We start from the raw sequence: 24,833 nt of genomic DNA on the forward strand, positions 1-24,833 counted from the left end.
TATGGAGTGTCTTTGTTATATATTTTTTTTAATGATTAAGACTTCTTTTCTTCCTGTGAGTGCTGTATTTGACTGTTTGTACTTGCACAGGGTTAGTGAGCGTGAAGCTGCACTGGAAGCAGCTCTGCGGATGTTGCAGCAATTCTACCTGGATCTGGAAAAGTTCCTTGCTTGGCTTACAGAAGCTGAAACAACTGCTAATGTCCTGCAGGATGCTACACACAAAGAAAAGATACTAGAGGATGCCAAAGTAGTTCGAGAACTCATGAAACAGTGGCAGGTAAGTGATTCAGTTTAGAGACCTGTCAGATTTAAAAAAGAATGATGTTTTTTCAGTATGCAGCTACTCAGCTTAACAAAACTGAAATTATTTGGAATTATTTGGTGTTGCTTTGGAAATTGTTGCAAAAATTTAAGGTGAGACACAGGATGATTCTGTCTGACGTCTTTCAACATGTATTACATTTGGAACATTATTTTGAAGCATAACATTAAAAAAGTACAAAAATAAAACGTTGCCAAAATGGGCATTTAAATATTTTTTTACCTCTCGAAAATGAATTATTCTGCCAAACTGCATTCCTAAATTGTGCACTTGACACACATGAGAGTTTAGTAAGCATTTCTGATATTTATAGAAGTTATATAAATGGTGTCTAGTTTATTCTCTGTAGCTTAACTGAATTAGTTTCCCACCATTACTTTCAAATACTTAAGTTAATCTGGTGTTTGGCTGATTTTTGTCAGCATGCTCTGTTGCGATAATAAAGAGAGATAATGATTAAATTTTTCATTGTTAATGGCCAGACAGCTTTTCAGACAGTTTCTACAGTTTTCCGGTAGAAACCAAAAATGTTAAAAGAGAGAATGTTGTATTTTTGTGTCCTAGAGAATCTTGAGGGAAAAAAAAATCCTTAGTTGAGATGGTACTGTTGAAATAGTTGTAGTTTCATTGTGCTGTCTTCATTACAGTTGTTAGGAGAGGAAGGAGCACATGCCTATGTGAGTTCTTAGATATCTTAAATATGAGATAGGTTGACTGTCTATAAGGCAGAGCCCCTTTGTCCAAAATTCCTTGACAGTACTTGACTTTTATGTTGAAGGTAAATTCAAAACTGGAAATTTAAGGTGCTGAAGGATCTATTCCTTAATTTATGATAATGTGAAAAATCATAATTACAGGTGATTATGTTGAGGAAGTGACCTGGATGGCAATACTGCCTTCTTTTTGCACTGTTGTATTAATCCATGTTTTTAACTATTTCACTGAAATGGTGCTAAATTCCATTATTCTGTACCTCAAAATCCAGAGTTGTTGTGCTCTGTAAAAGTGAAATTTGAATCACATTTTTAATGACGAATAGGTTAAATTATCTTTTTTATACTAATTTGATTTTATACTAACATATCTTAAGTCTCTATATATTTCTCGCTTCAGTTGGCATTATCCTGGAGAGCAGTTTTGAATGGAAGATAGTCGTCTGTAGAGCAGTTAATTTCCAATATAGGCCATCTTTTTCTATTCTCAAGATTACATTTTTGGGAGTAAGTGGCATTAAAACACTTGAATTATCTGGTATTTGCAGAAGCTTACTTTTTTGCTGTGATCATTGAAAAAATGGCTCATTTGGCAAAATAGAGATTCGTAAAAATTTATATCTAATCCTTCATTCTTACATGTATTTGAACTTTGTAGACCTGGCTCTTTTTTCAACTAGTATCTTTTAAAAATTTTTCTGTGTAAGAAGCATCCACAGCTATAGACAAGAGGAAAAAATAACTTGTAAAAATAAGTCCTCCCCCCCCCCCCCAACAAATACAGAAGAATCTGCCGTGTAAACAATTGTTTTGAACAGTGAGTTTCCTTTCAAAGATTTTTTTTGCACTTAAATTGAGCCTTAAGATTAAATGTTCAAGTCTTCCTTCAGGGTTTTTGCCATTTAAATATCAAGCCTTTCAAGGTACAAAGGGCAAAAACTATAGTAGGGTGTTCATTTGTTTCATTTTCAAGAAGCAAACGTGGTTCTGTTCGCTGATCTTGGCTGTGCAAGAGCAGTGATTCTGACATATTAACAGATGAAACATTAGTATGCAGAGGCAAAACAACAGCACCTCTATTATCTTTTTCTCCCAAAGTGTTTGTGCATATCTGTCCACCAATAGCACAGTAATTTTAGGCTTTTGGTTAGAGTCAGTGAGTAAAATAATAATGGGAAGGGGAAATATTTTGATACTGCTTGTGGGTTTTTTCGTTTGCACCTGTCTGCTGCTCTGTCCCTATTTAGATAGACCAGGGTTTCTTCTTAAGGCATCTGCGTATCACTGCTTGTGTCAAACTCTTTACAGCGTTTCTAAGCCTGCAGAAGAAATCTCATAATTCACAAGCACAAGCGGATTATGAAATGCCCTTCTCCTGAATGGAGTCTGATTGATGCCTTTCTGGCAGCTATTAGAATTGTTATTTTTCTTCTTGCTGAAGGAGAGGGAAAGTTCGTTTTTTCCACTGGAATGAGGAGAATTCTGTTTAAGTAAACAGAATGCTGCTTTGTTTAAAAATCATAGGCAGGGAAGCCCTTTTCTAGTAAGTTTTTAGAGCTACAGTAAAGTGGCTATTCAAGATTTGCATCTTCTTCCATTTCATTAAATTGTCACTGACTTGAAACATAGTAATTAACTGCAATTAATTTAAAAGGATGTAGGTTTTTACTAGCATGTGTTCTTTGTAATTGGAGCATTATTTTTAGTCAGGTCTCTTATTAGAATAGGGGCTTTGGTAATAGCAAAGGTTTTAAGTTCAGGAAAGTCAATTGTAATGATTTGAACCAAGCAATGCATTTGTTTACTCAGTAATACGATGTGTTAACATGTGTGAAGCTGTTGTTGTGACCACAGCTTTTTCTGACAACTTGGCATTAATCTCAAGTGACGAACGCTGTTTTTTTAGCAATTCACCATTATTGGAGGAATGTATTATGTGGAGGACAAAACACAAACTTCCATAAACTTCTCTTTCTCCACTAGTATCTCATATTTTTGCTCCTGATGAGTGAGTTTTATACAAAGTGAATAGACAATACCAGTAAAAGCCAGTTGCAAGCAAAGCGTGGAAGTAAACTAGTGGAGACCAACTGTGAATATACCTGCAAGTTAAACGTGTCCATGATCCTTCTCTCGCGCTGAGACCAGCTGTCACAAAAAAGGTGCATCCATTGATTAAGCTCTCTTACTAGAATTATTACATCCAAACTGCCTTTTGGGAATGGTGTCACCTAGAAACGTGCCTGGTGTTTGTCTGGAAGAGTGCTTGCTGGTCTGGCCAAAGCCATGCCCCTTCTTAACTATCCTTACACCTTATCGGTATAGACATCCAAATTCTAGGACCTGGATATGTTCCCTGATTCTGTTTAACTTACTATGTATACTGACTGAAGGCAAAATACCCAAGCTTTTGCAGTCTTATTTTTCCTAGTAACTGTTTTACAGTTCACCAAGTCAGATATGCTCTGGTGGTTCTTATATGGAACTTTTTATTAAAAAGTAATAACAAGAAGAAAATTTTGAATGACATAAGGAAATAATTTAAAAGACCCCCCCCCCCCAAAAGAGCAAAGCGTAAGAGAGCACTCAGCTAAGAAATTGAGGAAAATTAATTTGATTCATTAAGTAAGATGGGCAATATTTGCATCAGTCATAACACAGTACTGTCTATCAAGGGTCTTCATTTTAAAAGCTCTCCCCTCACAGATAGATATATTTTCCTGGTACTGGTGCAAATATTGTCAATTTGTGTTGCTGCAAAACTGGATAATGGAGGAAATATTAAGCACTTTACTTGTTAAAGTAAAATTTTATCAATTAACAATTTTATTCATGTCAACTAACTGGTCAGAAAAGAGAGTATGGCTTTTCATTTATTCCTCAGTTGTTATTACTGCATTGATTCTTCCAGTCTTCATTCTCTGCATGTTAGAGTTCACTTTCACACTTCACTTTAATGCATTAGTAAGGAAGGAAATTAAGAAGAAGACAAAAAAGTACTGTTTTTGCAGTTTGTACATAGAAAAGAGATTCTAATTCAGCTGTTAAACTGAATCCACAAACTTGTCAGTTAGAAATCTCATGCATAAGTTTCCTGCCGTAGCCAAATAAGTAGTTCACTGCAAACAGAAGATGAGACTAACCAACAGAAGTCAATAAAGACCTAGTATTGTGAGACATTTTTCATATTTACTACATGTCAAAGCACTAGGACAGTAAAATTAAACACTAGTGATGTAGCCATTGTGTGCAGATAAGTGCACTAAATATTTGCACTAGCAGACTAATTCATAAGCAGCTTTGAACAGCAAATGCTTCAGGTGCCAGTATCATCCAAAGAGGTGACAAGCTGAAGTGGTCATGAAAAGTTGTTAAACGGCCAGGAGCTGACAGAGTTTTGAATAACGCCTATTTATATTTTTTATTCAAAGATAATTAGCATGGAGAGTTAATGAGCAGAGTAAAAGGGAAAGCAAAGAAACTGCAACTACTTACTCATATTAATAATAAAGATGCCATGTGTGCAAACACAAGTGAGCATAAAAGGAGACCAGCAAAGACCAGACCAGAATTTTATTTTTATGTGCAGATAACTTATTGAATCTGAAAAAGAACCAGGAAATCTGAAACCGCATTTATGTAAAAGGAGAGTTAAACAATTAGAAAGAAGGATTTGCTTCAAAACAGCAAGATCAATATTATCATGATGATCACTGCAGAAGGAGTTGTAAGGGAGAACTTCTTGCAGCTTCATTAATGGTTGTGCCTTTGGAGATGTATTTGTAGACATATATCTGTATCTGTGTCTATCTAGGCCAGGAGAGCTTCCCAGCAAGCATCTTTCTCAAGCCCTGCACCTCCGTAGGAAAGATTCTCAATGCTTTCTACCAGAATTACTATTTTCAGGTTAATTTTTTGTTTTCTACTTTAAATCAGATGTTTTTATCTCATCAGCCAGGCTGAAGCCAGACCATAGGAAGTAAAACAAAATGTTAGTTTCTGAGCAGAAGTCATTATCTCACAAGTCCTTTGAAAGAAACTTCATATACTTAGGTTTATAGACTTCAGAGAAGTTATGGTTAAATATCACATATAGGCCTGGATCTGCGGTCTCTGTCTTGTTCTTTATGCAGGTGCATGGACTTCGATAGTGTGAAAACAGTCATTCAAGTGTTCTGTTATAATTCTGTTTTAATTCTTTGTTTTTAGGCAGTCAGTAGAAAAATAAAATTTTTATCAAAACTTTTAAAAAGAAGTTTTGATAAAAGAGTTCTTTCTATCAGTATTGGAAGCCTAAATCTCTGAGTTTAATAATAGCTTTTTCTCTTAAGAGCTTTTTCTCTATGACACTAAAAATGTTTATCTTCACCTTAATGATCTAGCAGTTTTCTGCTTTACACTCTCAAACTCTCAGTATTTTTTTTAAACAGCTAGGAAAATAATTTTTTGTTGTGCAGATAGTGTTTAATAAACAGAATTAGTTTGGGGAAATCTCACATTTTTCAGTGTTTCTTTTGCTTTTCATGTTCAGGAACCATTAGATCAAATGTCACTAAAAGAAAAGAAGATTAATGTTTCCCTCGTATTTAGCAGAAGCAGAAGAAGGGTGAGAGTAACATAACTGCACATTCTGATTACCTGATGATGTAATTACATTAAGTTGTTGCATTATAAATACACTATTTGTTTATATAAGCATGTATTTCCATGCATCATTTGTCTGAACTGACAGCAATGTAATAGTTGAGGTGATTCACTCATTTAAAATGCTTTCTGGAGAATTTTCAGTGATACAAACCAGTTACTCCAAGGAGTTATATAATTATGTGTTGCTTTTTATTGTCTAATTTAAATACATCATGTGTCCCCATGAGGTCTAGATTGATACAGAACTATATGAGGGAGATGAAAATAATGAATTTTACTTTCTGCTTTCAAAGTTATGGTGATATGAACTCTCAACTCTGTTAATTACTCTTCTGGTTTGTCTTTTTAGTGGTAATTGTATTTGACATTTTATGCAGCTTATGTAATATTAGATATAATTTTGAAATTAGTATGGATTTATCTTGTTATCATGCAAATGCAATCATTTTATATTAAGCATGTAGCTGTATTTATTTACAAATTTTATAACTAAAATTTGACAAAGAATACTCTGTGTGACATGTATTCAAACAATAACCTGAGAGTGCCTCCCGTCTATATACATAGGTTACCAAAGGTATCTGAAATAATCTTTGATGCTGACTGATGTAGCACTTGTAGCATAGACAGCCTAGAAGTCTGACAGCATATGATAAATGAAGCAACATTAATACTGTCAGTGTGAAATGCATAGGAAATTTTTTTTTACCACCTTCATGCTCGCTTAGCCTAGGACCTAAGTAGCTTTCTGTTAGATTCAAGAGTTTTGCTGTTAATAAGAGGACAAATACGCTGTGCCTTAAATTTTATTTAAGACTGAATTGCATAGGTGGTACCCTTATTTTTTCATAGTATTGTTTTTATATAAAACAAAGGAAATGAACTGCAGGCAAGGCATTCTTTGCTGTTTGCTTTGCTGTTCCTATCAATATTTTGAAGGTGCTTGTTATCTCAGCTGTCTATATTTAAGGTGTCCAAGCAGCTATTTTCTCAATAGCAGAAATTTGAGGTAGACCAATGTTCTGTCTCATCTCTACTCTTCAGCAGCATAGATCCTATGAGACAATAAAATTCTTTGCAACTCTATTTCAAACATAATTTTACAAATATAATTGCCCAGCACACTTAATTTTGTGAGTTGGTGCAAGTACAAGTGAGACACGAACATACTAGAGCGAATCCAGCAAAAGGTCACAAAAATGATCAAGGAATTGGAGACTGACATACGAGGAGAGGCTGAGAGACCTGGACCTGCTCAGCCTGGATAAGAGAAAGCTCAGGAGGATCTTATCTATGCGGATAAGTGTGCCCAGCACACTTAATTTTGTGATCTGGTGTATGGATTAGATGATGGACATAGCCAACAGGGAAGAGAGAGGGTATCTCTCAGCTGAATTGATTTCAGTAATGATTATGTTATTTAATAGTAACTCATTTGCCAGTACTTCCTGTCTGCATTCTGAAACTGGAATTCTGATCTTCTTTTTCTTGAAATGATTCTCTGAAAGCTTGAAAAATCAAATGTAATCCTCATCCTCCACCTAGATTTTTATGTTTAATCCTGCAGATTTGCCTTTTACAGAAACAGGTTGCCAATTCTGAAATAAAATCTGTTCCATAGTACCTGAAATGGAATACCAGCTGTCAGATCCATCTTACTGCATGAACAATAAAATAGAATTTCCCAAATTTAGTTTTAAACACAAATGCTATTACAGCCTGATCTGAGACTGGACAAAATACTGTGTCAGCGCGAAAAGTTGTTATGTGGATTTTGTGAAGTACTGTAGATATTACATTGAAAACACCTAGACAGGAATTTTTTGGTACATTGCTTGGTGGTCATGGGGGAGGGGGAGATTTTTTTTTTTTTTTTTAATAGCAAATGCCAGACTGATCAAATGAACTCTCTATGAACCTGCTCTTTTAGCTTTGATAGGAGTGGAATTCCTGGCCAGAAAGAGATAACTCCCTCATGGCCAATTAATGCATAGTGGTTATGGCAATGGTTGCAATATAGAAGACATGCAGAACCGTTCAAACTGAGACCAAAGTCACAAAGCTGAATCTTTGCTATCTCAGCTAAGTCCATGATCACCCAGATCATACTGAGAAAAGTCTTCATCTTCCTTGGACTTATTTCATTTTGGATAAGTAATAAATACGGATTTAAAGTCTGATCTGACACATTTGTGGTGAAGAAGACCAACAGCACCCTTGGCGGCATTAGGCAGAGCGTTGCCTGCAGGTGGAGGGAGGTGCTCCTTCCCCCCTACTCAGCACTGGTGAGGCCACATCTGGAGGGCTGGGTTCTGGTCTGGGCTCCCCAGTGCACGAGAGACATGGACATACTAGAGTTAGTCCAGTGAAGAGTCAAAAGGATGATTAAGGAATTGGAGACTGACATTCAAGGAGAGGCAGAAAGAGCTGGGCCTGCTCAGCCTAGATAAGAGAAGTCGCAGGGGAATCTTATAAATGTTTCTAAATTCCTGATGAGGGGAGTAAAGAAGAGGGAGCCAGACTCTTCTCAGTGGTGCCCAGTGAGAGGACAAGAGGCAATGGGCACAAACTGAAACACAGGAAATTCCATCTAAGCAGGAAAAAACCTTTTACTGTGAGGGTGGTTGAGCACTGGACCTGGTTGCCCAGAGAGGTTGTGGAGTCTTCGTCTTTAGAGATGTTCAAAACCTGACTGATCAGCCTGCCCTAGATGACCCTGTTCTGTACAAGGGGTTGGACTAGACGATCTCCAGAGGTGCCTGCCAGCCTCAACCTTTCTGTGCTTCTGTGATCTCTGATCTGATCACATAATCACTGGCCATACAGTTAGTCATTCGGTAGCCTAATAAATTTTTACTTACACATTCAAAATGGAAAACTTTTAATATGAGAGACTGAAAAACTGAAACCTTTCTTGCTATTTCTTCAGAAAATTTAATAAGGCTCTCCCAGGAGTTTGCGAATGATACATTTAAATGATTGAGGAGGAATAGTAAAAGAATGAGCTGAAGTGAGGGAGAAAGGACCAGAAATAACAAAAAATAATTATAACTTTTTTCATGACTCTCACGTGTAGAAACTGGTGGGGAAATGGAAAGGTGAATGCTAGAGGTGAATGATGAAAGTACTACAAGCATTTTTCAGAGCACCAGAAATTAAAATAGGGGTTTCTTTTCTTATGCTCAGAATCAAACTCTATAACATTTGGCCTCCAAGTGTATTTCCCTCAGTCTATTACTCTTATGCCCGAAATAAAGTTTGCCTCACAAACTATCATCCAGGTGATTCTTTACTATGCTAATGTTGGCTTATCTGAAATATTTTTTTTTTTTTAATTGAGATTTACCTTGGTAGTGTATTACCAGATCAATGCATTAGGGAACAGAGTGAGAACTGCTAGCACACTTCCTAATTGAGACCAACTCCTACAGCCCACAGTCCTTCCAGTTAGGTCTGTTCACCCAGAGTTCCTAGTTTGCTAGTACGACCCTATATTTTGGTAAAATAATAGTCTTTTATGTTAATGCCTGTATTTTTAATTGAATGAATTTGATGGAGGGGAAGTAAGCACCTTAAGACATAAAAAAGTAACTTCTGTTAGCTCTGACAAAATACCAGTGTGTAGTGTGTCTAAGTGTACCTGAAGAACAGGACAAAAGATTTTGCCTCCAGGATTGTGTCTGTATTCATTCAGGTTCTGGGGGGGTTTTTTGTAGTATTATTTTTATGAACTATATATAGATAAAATAATCTAGTGGCACAGAGGGCTGATGATGCTTCTTAACACACTTTAATGTCATACCTTTCAACTACATTATGATTAGTGTGCTATACAAGGCACAAAGATAAGGACATTGTGGGTTCGAAGAGTGTATAGTCTGCTATCCTATAAACATGAGTAAAATTGGTGAAATCAGTGAAGCTACTTACATAAATATAAGTGTATACTTATGTGTTTGAACATTTAAGTCCTGAAAGACATGCAAATGGGCGATGCTTTGAAATGCATACTAAGGATCAGTTCTGAGAATAATTGTAGTTATGTTAGTTTTATATTCCTACAGTTTGTCATCTAGATTGGGCTTGGTAGTTTGTGGTTTCTTTTACTCCCCTCAGAGCAGCAACAGTTTCATGAAGACTGCTTAACAGCCCAGTATGTGGTCAAGTATGTGGTCAAGCAGTATTTTATAATACTAACATACTACTATTCCTGTCATCTTCTGAGACTATGATTTTGCTTGATTCAATGAACAATGGCAATTTCAGTGTCGTTTCCATATCATGATGTGCTTTGATGTAGGAAAGGATGTGGAAAAGGGGAACAGGAGGCTTTCAGTGCTCTGGGGAATAACACAGAAAGAAGAGAAGAAAAGATGGGAAATGGAGCAGCTGTGTAGAGTCAAGTTATTGCATGGTGCCACGTTTGTGGAAAGCTGAATACATTCACAGAGAAGTTTAGATCCTGATTCTCAATGGGGATGGCAATGCCACAGCTGTTCTTCTTAGCTGGATATCAAAGAGAAGTGGTCAGGAAATCAGCAATAAAACAAACAAATTATCTCAATACATAGAGGCTGCTACTTTTATCAATCATTTTGTTTTAATTAGTTCAGTTTGGATAATCTGTATCATAAAAACAGTAAATGTATTCATGCTGCAGCTTATCTAGGAGTGGATACATTTATGTGTCTGACATTCTTGTTTCTGAACTTAAAACCCTAATCAATGTTATTTTTTCTTTTATATGGTAAGATGCTTATTTTATTAATTGATCTAGTACTTAGTCACTAGAGTGAGATGTAAGTATTCTTAAAACTTATTCCCAGGGAAATAATCAACTCTTAATTGTCAGAAATCTCACACATAAAGTGGGTGTTTGCAGACAAGAGGAAAGAGAATTTTTTTCCTTTAATTTCTAATTTACAGATCTCTTCATAGTCAAGTGAAAAAACAACCTCATTTGTCAAAAGGGTTGAATAATGTAATATATGCTTACTTAGTTGACTTATGTTTTTCTCTTGAAAAAGTTTATTGAGCACCAGAAGGATGGCTCTGAGATTTCACTTGTATAATGTGATGTGGTGAGTTAATTAAAAGGAGAAAAAGGATACATATTCTTGATTCTTCTCATATAAGCATATAAAAATGAAGCACAACCTTGATGCCACTTTTTTATTAAAAAATAAATAAATGCTGCTGTCCTGAAGCATGTTTTGAGCTCTGAGAATACAATTGGGCTTAAACAGCTCTGGTTTATTACTGTCTGTGAAAGAGATCCTGATTGTATCAAAGATAAGGAAGTCACCTTACGTGTGTCTTCTTTTTATCGTAGAACTTAAAGAAGAGTTTCCAGAGGCCTGATGATCCTCCTTGAAACTCATTGCATTTCTCGTATAAAACAGTTACTCTTCAGAATTTTGAATGGGAAGGCTCAGTCAGAAAGAGTGGAGTCTTGAATACAAAGTAGTATTACAATGGAACTGCTTAGGGTATGACTATATTAATGTTTTATTTCAGTCCAGGAGTGCATTTTAGAAACAAGTCCTCCAATTGTTGTCACTTACCATGCTCTGGTTTGCATTTCTGAAGAGCCTTAGAGCATATGAAATGGACTTCTTTTGCATGAAACTTCAGATATACTCCTTGATAATATAGATACAGCCTTAAAAAGCTGCACCGAATTCAAATTTTGTAGTAGAAATAATGAAAGATACACATTTTATCACTGTTCCATTTCAATAATTTGTGTCCTGCAAGCAACACAAAAGATCAGTATTCAAACCCTCACAGCTTTAAATGCAGATTTTTCACACACAGATTAGATGGAAAAAGTTGTTGTAAAAAGTGTGAGACTGTGTTGTATTAAGTATGATTATTAGGGGAGAGCATGGACAATCACAAATACAAATGAGATAGAATGGAAAAGATGGCTTGCACTTATTACTGAAAAGCACCAAAAGAGATCACACTTCCCGCATTTGCTCCTGGCCTTATCCTTACTTCAGTATGTCTCATCCTTGCTTGGTTTGCCTCTTTTAAAACAGATCCCCCGCATCCAAAGAAAAGGATGAATGAGCTAAAACTAAATGAGAGATTTTATTAGAGTGATTAATGGGGCAGAAGTATTAACCAGTCTGTTTTATGATGATTCCAGTGGGTCATCATCTGATTTCACTGGAAATAATAGCAACTTTCAAGAGGAAGTCTGAACTGTGGCAACGTTTTGCTCTTGGGTAAAATGTACGTTGTATGGAAATGCTTAAAAGACAACTTTAACACCGCATGGTTATTTGTCATGGTTTTGCTGTATTTTGTCTCAGTAAACTTCCTAGAGTTGGGCTTATCTTCACTGTAATTATTAGTATAATAAACAATACAATTGTATATTTTCCTTTAAATATTTAAGACTGCATTTGCAGAGATTGAATATAGTAATGAAAATACATAGCTACTTAAATTTGCATTAGTATTCTTTTTTAGATTAAAAATTTCTGACTTTATGTTCTCAGTTCTCTGATTTGATGTATACTTTTTGGTACAGGGGAACTGTCTGATGTTGCATTATCTATCAAGTACCTCAAAATAGCAGTATTGAGCTGCTTGGCATGAGGTTTAATGGTACTATTTATAGCCTATGACACTTGAAATTAGACTTAGGATTCTTTGAATTCTTCTATTATATATTTTTCTATTATATGTATTATATATATTCCTCTATTCATACATATTCTCATATATTTTTTAGGATTAAATGGTGTCAGATAATCCGTTCATCTTGTGGGCTATATATTTTCTCAAATAACCTTATCATCAGCAGATTTTCTTCAGTGCAGTTATGAGGATATGTCCTCAAACACTGGTACAAGCAGCCGTAGGTTTCTCTGTTTGTATCCAAGTATCAATTGTTATATAACCAGTAACCAATTATGGAAATCTTGTAATGTCGTATCTTCAGTGTTTTGTCTGCCTTTACATTTTTAGGGGCCATGTAACCAGTCTGTTGCACATCTGCCATCTGTCCTTATGGGAATACAGCAGATGAGAAGGTGGGAGTCAGCTTCTGACAGCTATATTTAGGTGTCTGTGATGAAAGTGCGAGCTAGATGTTTAAGCTCACACTAAGATCAGTGGAGACAGTGGGCTCTAGAGAGCAACTCAGCTGCTCAAATATAAGTTCCGTTCCATTGCATTTATCTCACTAACAATGCCCCAGCAGGTCATGGTGTTACCTCTTTAGACTATGGACAAAAGCCTGAGAGATGTCTTTGAACTTGTGTCACTGTAGAGGTTTGTGTCACCCAACTCAACCGAGTGGAGGTGCTTGTCCTTCCTAGCTCTCTATAGGCAATGGTCAGGGAGGAGCCTTTCCAGAGGGCAGTGTTGCCCCGTTGAGCTGGGGCTTCTTGTCTTCTGGAGAAGCCTGTATCTCCTCTGGCTTTGAGAGAACCTAAGAAGACTAGTTGATTAATTAACTGACAACAGTATGTGCCTAAGTTGGTGTGATTATCCTCCATTACTTAAATTAACATGTAAATATCCAGGTAGTTTGAAGGATGTTGGAAAGCTGAGGAAACTATTTCATATGGCTCCACTATGTGCTCTCTGAAGTGGTAGTTATCGCTTACTTCCAAAATTCACACCCCCTTTTTTTTGCAGTACCACCCCAATCAGGTTGGTGTAGCCTATTAAATGGATTTTGAAACAGTGTTTTGGGTTAGATTTGACCTCTTCTCTTCAGCTGAACTCACTGTTCAAGAGTGTTGTAAATTTATGAGAAACTAGGTCATTTTTCTCTTGTCCCTCTTCATTTAAAGACAAGGATTCCTTAGTGTACTGCATGTCATAAGACCGTGTCCCCAAGAGATACAGTTACTCTAGAGGAATCATTGCAACTCTGTAAATTATTTGTGAAGTTTTGTGATAAAATCCCTATTCTGCAAGGATTTACTTACCAAGCTCAGGCCTTTTCAGCTATAGTACCGTTTCTGCCAAACTCTGTTCTCCATGTCTGGTTTAGTAGTTTACCTGGAGTTTGGGGTTATTTGTGGTTTAGATCTTCTAATCTTTGGGATTTAAGGTTGTATTGAAGTTGCTGCTATAATACAATAAGTTTCTGTATCATTCCTTTTGTGTAGAAAAGCTCTGCTGAATCAGAATGGTAATGGGAGAGACTGGAGGAATGACAGAATGGCAGAAGAGATCTGAAACTTAATTCTCCATTTTTGCCTCAGTAAATTAGCAGAAGCTTTCAGCTGACTAGATTACTGCCTCTAAGACAGAATGACAATATTTACAAACAAATATAACAGAAAGGAATATACTGCTTATAAAATCAGCTGGTTATTTATAGTGCTTTTAGTCTGATATATGAGCAGTCACCAGAGGTGTTGGTATGTGAGTGAAAACATCTGGAGTCTTGATACAAAACGAATTGCTTCAATTATATATTGCTTGTATGGTTGAAAAGATAATGCAAAAACAAAACAGTCCATCAGTACTGAAAAGCTACTATAATAATCAGGTCAGAAGATGACTTATTTTCTGGTACCTTTCCTAATTTGCATATTTTTTGCACCTTAGAAGTCCATACAGGTATTATAGAAGTTTGACTGACACATTGGTATCAGTCAAAAAGATCTGCCAGATGACACTGATAATTAGTTATCATATAATTCTGAATACTTAACTAACTCTCAAAAGAGACTACTTCTTTTTTAATGTCAGAAATTTAATTTCTGATATCTGAATCAGATATTACAGCTTTTTAGGGTAATATTGCCAATGGAGCAAATGTAAGTTAACTAGTGCAAGCAGGTTAAGGATAAAAGTTTTATCCTCTCCAGAAATGGCATACATTGTCTACAGTTTTGAACCTATTTAAATTTCTTTTCTACCTCTTGTTGGTGGTTTGGGCACAAATTTAATGACTGCTTTATTGGTGGGCAGAAACTATTTCACAGTTCAGCAGAAAAGCACGTAGAATAGCAAGACACACGTCTTTAAGGACTAAGCGCAAAACCAGAAGATTGAGTCACTAATGTCAGTGTTGAATTTCCAAGATCTTTTGCTGGGGCAAGCTTACCATTGTCCTGCTATTTATTTTACTGTTTAGATCAGAGTATTTCACCAACCTGTAAATGAAATGGCAAATCGTTTCTTCCAATAAAATAAAACCTGCAGGAAGTTGCCAGATCAAAGCTACGAGATGCACCTGTTCTCACTTATGTTATGCCAGTTACAGACACAACAGCAAGTTAACCTTGACAGCTCATCTCTGCTTTTGAACTGTGGTGTTGTAATTCCATCTCATAAGTAAGAGTTTAAATCCCTGCTTGTTGACTGGTTTAAAGGAATAAAATTAGCCTCTTTCTTTTAGGCTTGACTTTGAGTAATAAGGAAACTGGGGAAGGGTTAACACCCTCTGGAAAAAAAAATTGCTGAGAAATACTATTTCTGCAGTGTGAGCTATAATATGACAATTTGTTATTTCATTATCTTGTGTTTCCTATTAGATATCTAACTTGCGGGTTTTCTTCGCCTAAGTGCTGTCAGGCTGCATGCTGCCCTAGACAGAAACAGAATCACGACCTAGTTTTAATCCAGCTTTGTGATCAGGGCATGAAAGAAGAAAAGCAGCATGTTCTTCTTAGAAGTTACAGGAAACCTGCACATTTCCACAACTATGAATTCTTTAAACTAAGCATAATCCTGAGAGCTGCAAGTCCCCTTGATACCAAAAGGAACTGCAGGTCCTCAGCACCTCTTCCATCTGGCCTAGTAGGGAGGCTCTGAACAAGACGTTGGGGTGAGATGGAGGAAAGGGAGAGGAAGCTGTTAATTTTGGTTCTTTTTTAATTTAGTTTTGTTTTTGAGGCTTCTTTAATTTGATCATTGATATCTTTCCAAGATCTTTGTAACACCAGGCTAGAGGGTGGCATTTTGCATGCCAGGTACAGACAGGTATTTGGAATAAAATGTACTTACACATATCAGATTTGTTTAGGTTAAAAGAATATATTATATTCCCAATTTCTTTTTCCCTGATGTAGTTTCTGCTTTTTGATTGTAATGTTATTTTCACTATATGTCTAAGTAATTGAGAACGAATGGAGACAAGCTGGACCTGGCAGAAATAAAAAAAAATATTTTATGAGTTTAGTTAAAAAGCACTTGAAACTTTGAAGAAATCTGTCTTTATTAGCATGCTTTTTTGCTGATGATTTCTCTGTCTTCTTTGTGGCTTATAGCATTGTAAATTAATTTAACATGAAAGGATAAAAATGTTGCTTTTGAAATGCTTCTCATTAAATTATGAAAAAATATTACAATAAATAATAGAAAAGAGTGCCTCTGGTAGCAGCTTCTGTTTGCTCAATTATGGCTGTACCAAGAGTGAATTATTGCAGAGTTAACTCAGAGGCAATATTATTGCAGTTTTATTACATAAAACAGATGAGCTCAGAACTTCAAAAAACAGCACAAAAATGAAGGTACAGGCTGGATCCTTTGAAAGTGAAATCTCTTTACGTTTCTGAGAGAGGCATATGCATGACAGCTGACTAGAAGTAAAGCCACTCATATGTCAAGTTTTACGTTAATTAAGTGAAAAGCAAATCTGGTTAACTTCATTTATACAGCGTGTGCATGCAATAGAGGTGTTCATGCTTCGAAGTCAGAATATACTACATATATTAGACAGGATGATTATAAGCATGGTGATGTATTTTTAATTGAATGCATAAGCTGTGTGGGAAGGTAGAAAATAATTTGCTAAATTACCAAAGGGATGTTGGTATTATTTTCAGTCTAACTAAAATATCTGTCATTTTGCATTACCTGATAAGAACATCTTAGTTTTTGGTTGTATTTTGGTCTTGGCTTTGTATTTTGGTCTTCACATTAAAGACAAAGGGTGTTTTCTTAATAGTTCTTGAGATGCTAATGCCATTCCTGTAGCTTCAGGTGCTATCTTGAGTCCAGGTCTTGGCAATCATCTGATTTAGATTCAAGACTGGATTCTGCCAACATTACTCTCTCTGAGTAAACCTTAAATTAATTTAAAGGGATGTTGCACCGTACAGGATGACTATTACAGGTGGGTTCTGGCTCTGAAGTTAATGGTGTGATGTCTTTCATTCCCTATCAGGAACAAAATGATAGGATGGGAATTATTTAAAACCACTGACAGTCAGGTGCCTTGGAAATTAACTTTACTTATTCTTAACTACTGTAATGTGAAAAACCACTTTGATACTCAATTTCATGTAGGAGATCATCTTGAAAGTAAAAAATAAAAAAGTAGTAATAAAATGCATAAGCCAATAGAATAGGATAGTATAGAATAGAAATACAACAAAATACAATACAGAATACCTTTAGTGATACTATTATACATATATATCTTTTTCTTGGAGTTATTATCAGAGCTTTGTGATCATTGTTTTGAAATAGACAGTAAGCCTCAGCAATGTTGATTTACAAATCAGAAGTAGCAAAAGGCACAAGCAATTGGTATTTTCCAGGTAATTTCAGGCCACTTCTGTGTGCTTCAGTAGTCTTCTAATTTCTTCGTTGTCTTCAACAGGCCAGATAGAAATGTTACCTTTTTTCTGCTGTCAGACATGTTAAACAGGAACCATTTATGAAGCATTTATGAAAGTCATCTAGAAAATGTATATATAATATGCAGTTATGTTAGGTTAAAAAAGGTCCTCAGTGCTGTGAACTGATGAAGTTAGAAAGTTCTTTTAAAATTTGTTAGGCATTCGATGTGTACAAAAATATGTATGGCAATAAAGCCAAGTTTATGATACATAGTATCATGAACCATATATACCCTCAGTGTTTGTGTTTATATATGTAATTTCTTGTACATTTAGTTTTAGAACAGAGTATTTACATTTGGCTATCAATCTCCAGAATTTATTCTTGAATTCACTTTTAGAATAGTATACATAATACAGTGCTAATACGTAACTAGACCTCAAGAATAGGGCTATTAGAAGATAAAAGACCATTTCTTTTAGAAGATTATTGATGCTTTTTACTATCTTGAAGATAAAGTGTTTACAGTTTTTTTTTAATTGTTGGGTTCAGTTGTGCCTTTCTACAGGACTGTAGAAATTACTCATTTGCAGTGCAGGATACTGAGAAAATACGTTCTGCCACAGAAGACCTTCTATTGGGAGAGCTTCTTGTAGGCTTTTTAGAATTTGCAAGCACCATACTCCTGTGCCTCTTCTTCCCCACTGTCTTGTTAAAATATGTTTCATGTAGAGGTTTACAATTTGCATTATTCCCAATCCTTTCAGCTTTGGATGTTCTGGGGAGTGAAGGAAGTAGAAAAATTTGTGTTTTCCCAAAAGATTGCTACTTTCTCTGGCTTATGCACGGAAAATCAAACAAATAATGTGGTTATGCTTGCCCATCTTCAACACTGTATTTTTTTTGAAATAAATACTTGAAATTCTAAATATTGTGTTTACTTAGGAAATCTTATTTTAAGGACTATACATATCCATTTTGCCAAAATGAAGGAGTGATATATGACTTCTGTATTAAAATGAGTGATGCTGCTCATGTTAGGCATAATGAATGCTGTTAGTAAATTGCTTAGGCACATTCTACAGAGCAAAATTATTTGCTAAAATTATTTAATAATTTCAATACATTATTTTGAGGCTATGATAATTGCCCCATGGAATATTAATGAACAGAGAGAGGCTAAATTTAGAAAATTGCGTTTTCATCGTTCTTTTCAGGCACAGAGGAATACAGGGCTGTTTTAAGTTATTTTGCTGTACGCATATGATATCTATTTTGAACTAAAACAACTGTAAAAGTCATTTTCTCTTCTGAATTTTTGTCCTTGTTTATTAATTTTTGCCTTGGTGGTTGCACTATTCAAAGAACAAATTCTGAGAACAAATTTTCCAAGACTCGTTTAGTATATTTTGCTGAAGAATATGTAGATATTGTCATAGTACATTAGTCCTGTAAAAACAAACCAATGCATACGTAGGGATATGTATGTTTCTTATATATTTGTAAGACTGGTAGCAGCTATTGCTCTATTTTTTACCTAGTTGTTTTGCTGCTGTTACTGTTGTATTAGCGTCTGGGGGAAAATGTCTATGGTATTCATATATTGGATTAGCTAGTATTTTACAACACTTACAGAAAGAAATTTAAACGTCAAGGCATATATTAGCTCTGAGGTCATAAAAACAACAATGTCCTTTCTAATGAAAAATTTCATAATTTTTTAAAGGTTAGACTTTTGCACGCTCCCATCATCAAGTTCAGAATTCATTCTAGACCAGATTCCACTTCGCTGCAGTGGGTATAATCAAAATATGATTGTTAATGGAGTTGGTTTGCAAACCAAGTATTCTGGCAGTTAACCCTCAGCTGTATTATTTAAAATGGTGGTGTTCTGAAATGCTTAGCACTTAATGTTCTGTGAAGAAGCCGTACTTTTATTTTGCTCTGTATGTGCATTAGTAGTTTGGAAAGAAGTTGTTATGGACCCTTTCAGCACCGGTGTCCTCTGGGTTTAAGCTAGATTGTTAGTTTTGCTAAGTGAATTTGGCATTTCTGAAATTGGATTTTTGTATTCATTTTACATTAAATTCCTAAGCCACCATACTGATTAATTGTATTACCATTTTAAAGAATATACTTAGGCTGCCAGGTGAGGAAGGGAAACAGAACAAATTAATATTTTATAACCCTTAGAACAATCTTTTTACATTAGCAAAAACCTTCCTCAGATGAAGTGAAGCATTCCACAGAACTGGTGCCCAGCTTGTACCAGATGTCAGCAGTTATTTTAACATTAATGGACTGGCAAAATTGACAGAGCAAGGAAAACAGAAGTTACAAACTCCTACTTTTGTCTAGAAGGTGTTTTAGTATTTGATTTTATATTAATATGCTGTTGTCCTGAATCTGTGAATTACAGAGGTAGTGATAATCTGAATTGTTCACTTGTCCTTACTGGTTTTGCAGTCAAAAAAGTCTGTTTTCCTAGAAATCTAAAGATGCAGTTAGATTAAGAGCTGTTCTGTGTTCTTCCAGCTGAAGATGAGAATAGTTATAATATATTTTCCATCAATACGGAAGGAAAAATGTTATGATAAAAGAATGAAGGGCCAGCGTATTAGCAGATTCACAACTTTCTTTGACAGAAGTCTTTTCTAGTGAAGATCACATATGCATGAGATGGCTGCATACAGTCTGTGTGAGCTGTTCAACATGATTCCTGAGGGTTTTTTTAGTTAGGCTCTCCTGGCTAACTCAGGATTAATTGTTTAGAAAAATACGACGAACACGTTAGTGTTGGAAGCTGATGAGATAAAACATCTGAAGATTAGCTGCTGCAGAATGTAGCAAGATTAGACAATAGAGACAAGTGCAAATAAATATCACTGACTTTAATACTAGGGTTAGATGAATATAAACATTCTGATTTGGACTTCTCTAGATTTTTAATAAATTTTCATTCAGCCCCAGAATGTACTGGTTTAGGCTAATGTTAACACTGGTCTGTTTTGGCTTTCTTGTTTCATTTCAGTGATTTGTTTTTAGACATAAAAAATTACTTTATGATGTGCGTTTTATAGTAAAATATTTTTTTTATTACGTAGATACAGTATATTAATATTCTGTTTTACAATTTCATGATGTTATGAGTCATGACTGTCTCTCTCAGTCAGTACCCTACTTCCTAAATTTTCATAATTCAGTATTCAGACACTCAGAAGTATTATTCAAAGAGCAGAAGTCTTCCTGAAAGTCCCAGAATGTGGTTTAAATGAAAGAAAGAAGTCACAAAAGAGCAAGAATAGTGTTTAATATCTTATAACTGCATGTGTTCTTCCAAGAGCTACAGAGAACTAAGGAGGACTGAAACAGGTGCATGAAGATGGAATAATTGAAAGTTAACAGAGGGCAGACAGGAGAAAGGAGTGAGGCTATGGTTTGAGATGGCAAAAAGTACAACAGAGTCTCCCCATCTGTCTTTAGAACTTAATGTGTGTGTAATAAATGGAAAGGCAACCTCTTTTGTGGAGAATATTCAGCAATATCTTACCTGTTTGAAAAATGGAAGGGGGAAAAATAACCTTAGCTAACTGTAGCTTTTCTGAATTAAATAGCATTGTGCATGTACATGCAGAAGTAGGCATGAGTTTTTATGTAAAGTTACTAGCCTATTTGTCTTTGACATAGCAATAATACAACAGCTACTGTTTTAGTCACATTTCAGTTAAAATCGCTTGTGTTTTACATACCAAAATACTGTGCATAAGGAAAGTTAGTATGAACACCAATGTGCAATTTTATCTGTAAGCACTGTCTCTAGACTTGCCAGTGAGTCATCTTTAATAGACATGCAATTTTTTTAGCATTGTAAAAACATCACTTAACCAATCCTCAGTCTAGAATACAAATGCTAGTTTTTATGTGCACTGCATCTGTCACCCTGCATTCTGAAATTCCTGCTTTATAAACCCTTGGGAAATGTGGCTGTTAGTAGTAATTCCATCAGACCTAACAGAAAAAGCACCATGCAATTCAAATGTGACTGGTAGTATTTTTTCTCCCTGAACTTAAGCTAAAGAAAAGCCTAAAGAGCTTGATCCTACTCTGAGTTGTTCTAACATGGATTTTGTCCTTCATGACTTGTCATTCATTCATAGTTCACTTAATTTCAGGTAGACTTTTCCTGAGTGTCTAAGTCTACACTAGCAGATTTGAAATAGGTGCTACAAGTCATACTTGTTCGGTACGTTTGGTCAGCTTTCCTTTGAATTGCCTGCTTGCTTGCTTGCTATACTTTTACAGGAAAGGAAGGATTGAGACATTTGCCTTTTTCTTCTCAAATGGACATTACATATTTTCAACGCTTGGCAAAACGATACAAGGTGTTTTTTGTGTGACATCTGCCAAAGTCATTCCTGTGATGTGATTATTTGTTGGATGGACATTAATCAGTACTGATTTGGTATTGTGAAATATACCCATAATAAACACAAATATTTTGCAATGTTATTACAATGAATGCCATTCAAAATTAATAATGATTTGGCACGTTCTGTAAAGTATAACCATCACACAGGCTATCAGAAACCTAGTAACACTTTACAGCAAGTAGATATTAATTAATGCTCAGTCACAATGGATTCCTATTGAATCGTTTGTTCGCTCTACAGCAGAGTGAAATGGAGCTGTTGGGATTAATGTAGTTGCTGTGAATTATCAAAGAATTAATCATGATTAACCATCTTTTAGAGTATCTCTATGATGAGATGCTTGCTTTGGTTTATTAAACTGTAATGACATCACCATGGGAGAGATTTAATGTGTACATTATTTGCTGTTGTGAATTAGCATATGTGAAAGCCGCAGCTTTTTCTCCTGCCAAAATAATTTCAATGTATTAATGATCCCATCTAGATGTTTTTCATTTGACAATACAAATCTGTTTGCTTCATTTGTACTTACTTGCATGTGGAAGAGTTGATAGAACCTTCTAAAAGTTGTCAAGACAATATGAACTGATTTCCAGGGGAAGGAAAAGTCTGAACTTGATTTGATACTGGTATGCTTAGAATATGGAACTAGATATTAAGAAACATCTACTTAGAGACGGGACTAAAAGTTATAGAAGCAGAACTAAACCCGTCATATACTGCTTCTAAAGTGTAATTGAGCATACAAATATTAGGGTGGATAAAAATTGAGGCTTTTTCAATGAAGAGAGCTTTCTCATGAAAAGATTAGATTTGAAAATTACCATAGCAACAGTGCTGTTTCAGAAAGGAAGTAACACTGTATATTTTCACTGTTATTTCCATTTCAATACATTTTTCTTAAAAACACACATTTCCTGGGTTTCGTATTGATGAGGGGGTGTCATGCACGTACGCTGGTGCTTGGGTGTCTCTGAAGAAAAATATTTAGCTAACAGGAATTGATGTGCAAAGCCATAAAATGGCAACTGTAAGCTTTTCATCAGAGACAGCATGTGTCTGAACAAAAACAGTGTTAACGTGGCAGAGAAGGAACAGTCAGATTTTAGTGCAAGTATCTCAATTATCAGATTTTAAATAATTTAATATAGCTAACCTGCAAGGGTACACCTTTTCTGATATGCTGGAGACAAAACAAAAGAAATCAAGTTTTGGCAATCAGTGACTGTTTTGAGTTTAAAGAGACAAAAAGAAAAAAAAAGGATCACAATTTAGAGTCTAATTTTATTTAGCACTTGAAACAAAGAGTCACTGACCCTGGGTAGTATTTTGAAGATACTCTTTACATAAGGACAAGCTATTTTGGTTTATATGTCCTGTATACTGTATACAAAGAGTTTTCTTTCAACAGTAGGGGGGATATGCCTTTTACCTTTGTTTTCAAGAAATATTATTTATTAGGAAAATACATTCTCTCGAAGTTTTGCCCCGAGTTGTGTGTTTCCATTCCTTCCCCTTGGACCAGCAAGGCCGCTGTTGTGGCTGTGCTGTCAGGAAGCTAATAAAGTTGAAAACATACCAAAGAATATCTACAATTTAATGAAAGCATCCAGAGTGCTAATACAGGACTCTTGGAGTGGGATGCAGCCAGGGTAAACGGGGAGGCCAAGAGCATCCCTTTGACAGCACATAGACTGGTTCAAATGGTTCATGAAGTTGCACTTTAAGTCAGAGATATGTCTGATTTTTAATCACCTTCTATATGTACAGTTCTTTTATCTTTTATCTGGAAAAAGCATATTATAGTCTTGTCACTTTCTTAGTGCTGTGGAGTCTGCAGTGCTGGTAAAAGTGATTTGCTTTTACAAAAAAAGCCACTTCAGTGACACCTAAATACTGTGTGATCCACAAGAAGGAATGTTTAATATAAGTTGAAAGAATTACAGAATTTCCGAATTACAACTCGAAAAGCTGTTGAACAACAGAAAATAAGAAAAGCTAGCACTAGCATTCTCTGTAGCTGACTTTTTTTCTTTTTTTTTTTTTTTTTTTTTTTTTTTTTTTTTGAGTATCTGCAAAGGAAAATTCCACAGTGGGAAATAATTTTATATTTATCCTAAACAGCAACCAGAACCTGCTTTTCTGTGCACTGAGAATTCTGGTTTCTTAGTCATAAAAAAATAGGTTCCTCCTGTGGAAATCTGTTTTCTGTTCTGAGATCTGCTAGACCTTAGCTGTTTGACAGTGAGGTTTCATCAGTATTAGATGTCCTTTTTGCTCAGGGCTATGACATTCAGACATTCAGAAAATCAGTCATGATTGTCTGAGTTTCTATTCCACATAGACTTGACATACTGCTTTACTGAAAATACGTGTTCACTTCCTTAATCTGAACAAGAGTTAGTTTTTGAGGTCAAAAGTCAAGTCTTTTTTGGGTTGAAAGTAAGACATTTCTGGCCTGTATAAACTGTCTGTTTCCCATGATTTGTACAATTATGTTAAGGCAAACTAAGGAGCATGGAAGGAAAATATTTGTTTATATGATAATGTATTTATATTTTCAAAGAGGGGAGGACAACTCATGAGCTCTGAGTAAAAGCGGCACGGATGGGCAGACAAATGCCTTCTCAAACCAGAAATTGCTTAGGAATCACACCGGAACTGAACTAACTTAAATCCTAATTCCTGCAAAGAATCCTTTTCCTTTTTGAAAGAAAGCTCACAGGCTGCCTTGAAGGCACTTTTCCAGACTACACACAGATGCTTGAATTCACATATGTATGCACGTGCTTATACCAAGAACGTAATAAAAGGCTATGAAAAGAGATGAGAGAGACTTGAGAAATCATTTAGAAATGTACTGTCCCAAAGCATGTTCAGTCATGCTGTGCCATACGTGACAGTGGAGGCAAGGCTCTTACTGCTTGTTTGCTGTGCTCCTAATTTCATCTGCATGGCACTGAGCAACACTGCAGCTGTTGTGGAGTTATGAATCTGTCTAATTAATAATAAAATACAGTGCCAGCCTAATAGCAGAGCTTCACTGTGCCATCGGTTATAGGGTCCTGCCACTTTTTGTGCTCTGTGCAGTGATTATAGCTGCTGCCAAGTGTCAGGACATTGACATGCCTCTGTGACTCAGAGGGTTTGGAAAGGGCCAGCCGGTTTCAGTTT

General features: G+C 35.6%; 1 protein-coding gene across 9 annotated transcripts in view; it reads left to right on the plus strand.

Annotated features, from left to right (window-relative positions):
* DMD (dystrophin) overlaps nucleotides 1-24,833 on the plus strand; it is a 1,316,184-nt gene that overhangs the window by 1,052,763 nt on the left and 238,588 nt on the right. For all 9 annotated transcript variants that reach the window (XM_026096811.2, XM_064497835.1, XM_064497804.1 and 6 more), the window contains one exon: nucleotides 91-280. In XM_026096811.2, coding sequence (XP_025952596.2) covers nucleotides 91-280 — 190 coding nt within the window. The remainder of the gene's footprint in view (nucleotides 1-90; nucleotides 281-24,833) is intronic.

Source organism: Dromaius novaehollandiae, chromosome 1, assembly GCF_036370855.1.
Source record: "Dromaius novaehollandiae isolate bDroNov1 chromosome 1, bDroNov1.hap1, whole genome shotgun sequence".
Taxonomy (NCBI): Eukaryota; Metazoa; Chordata; class Aves; order Casuariiformes; family Dromaiidae; genus Dromaius; species Dromaius novaehollandiae.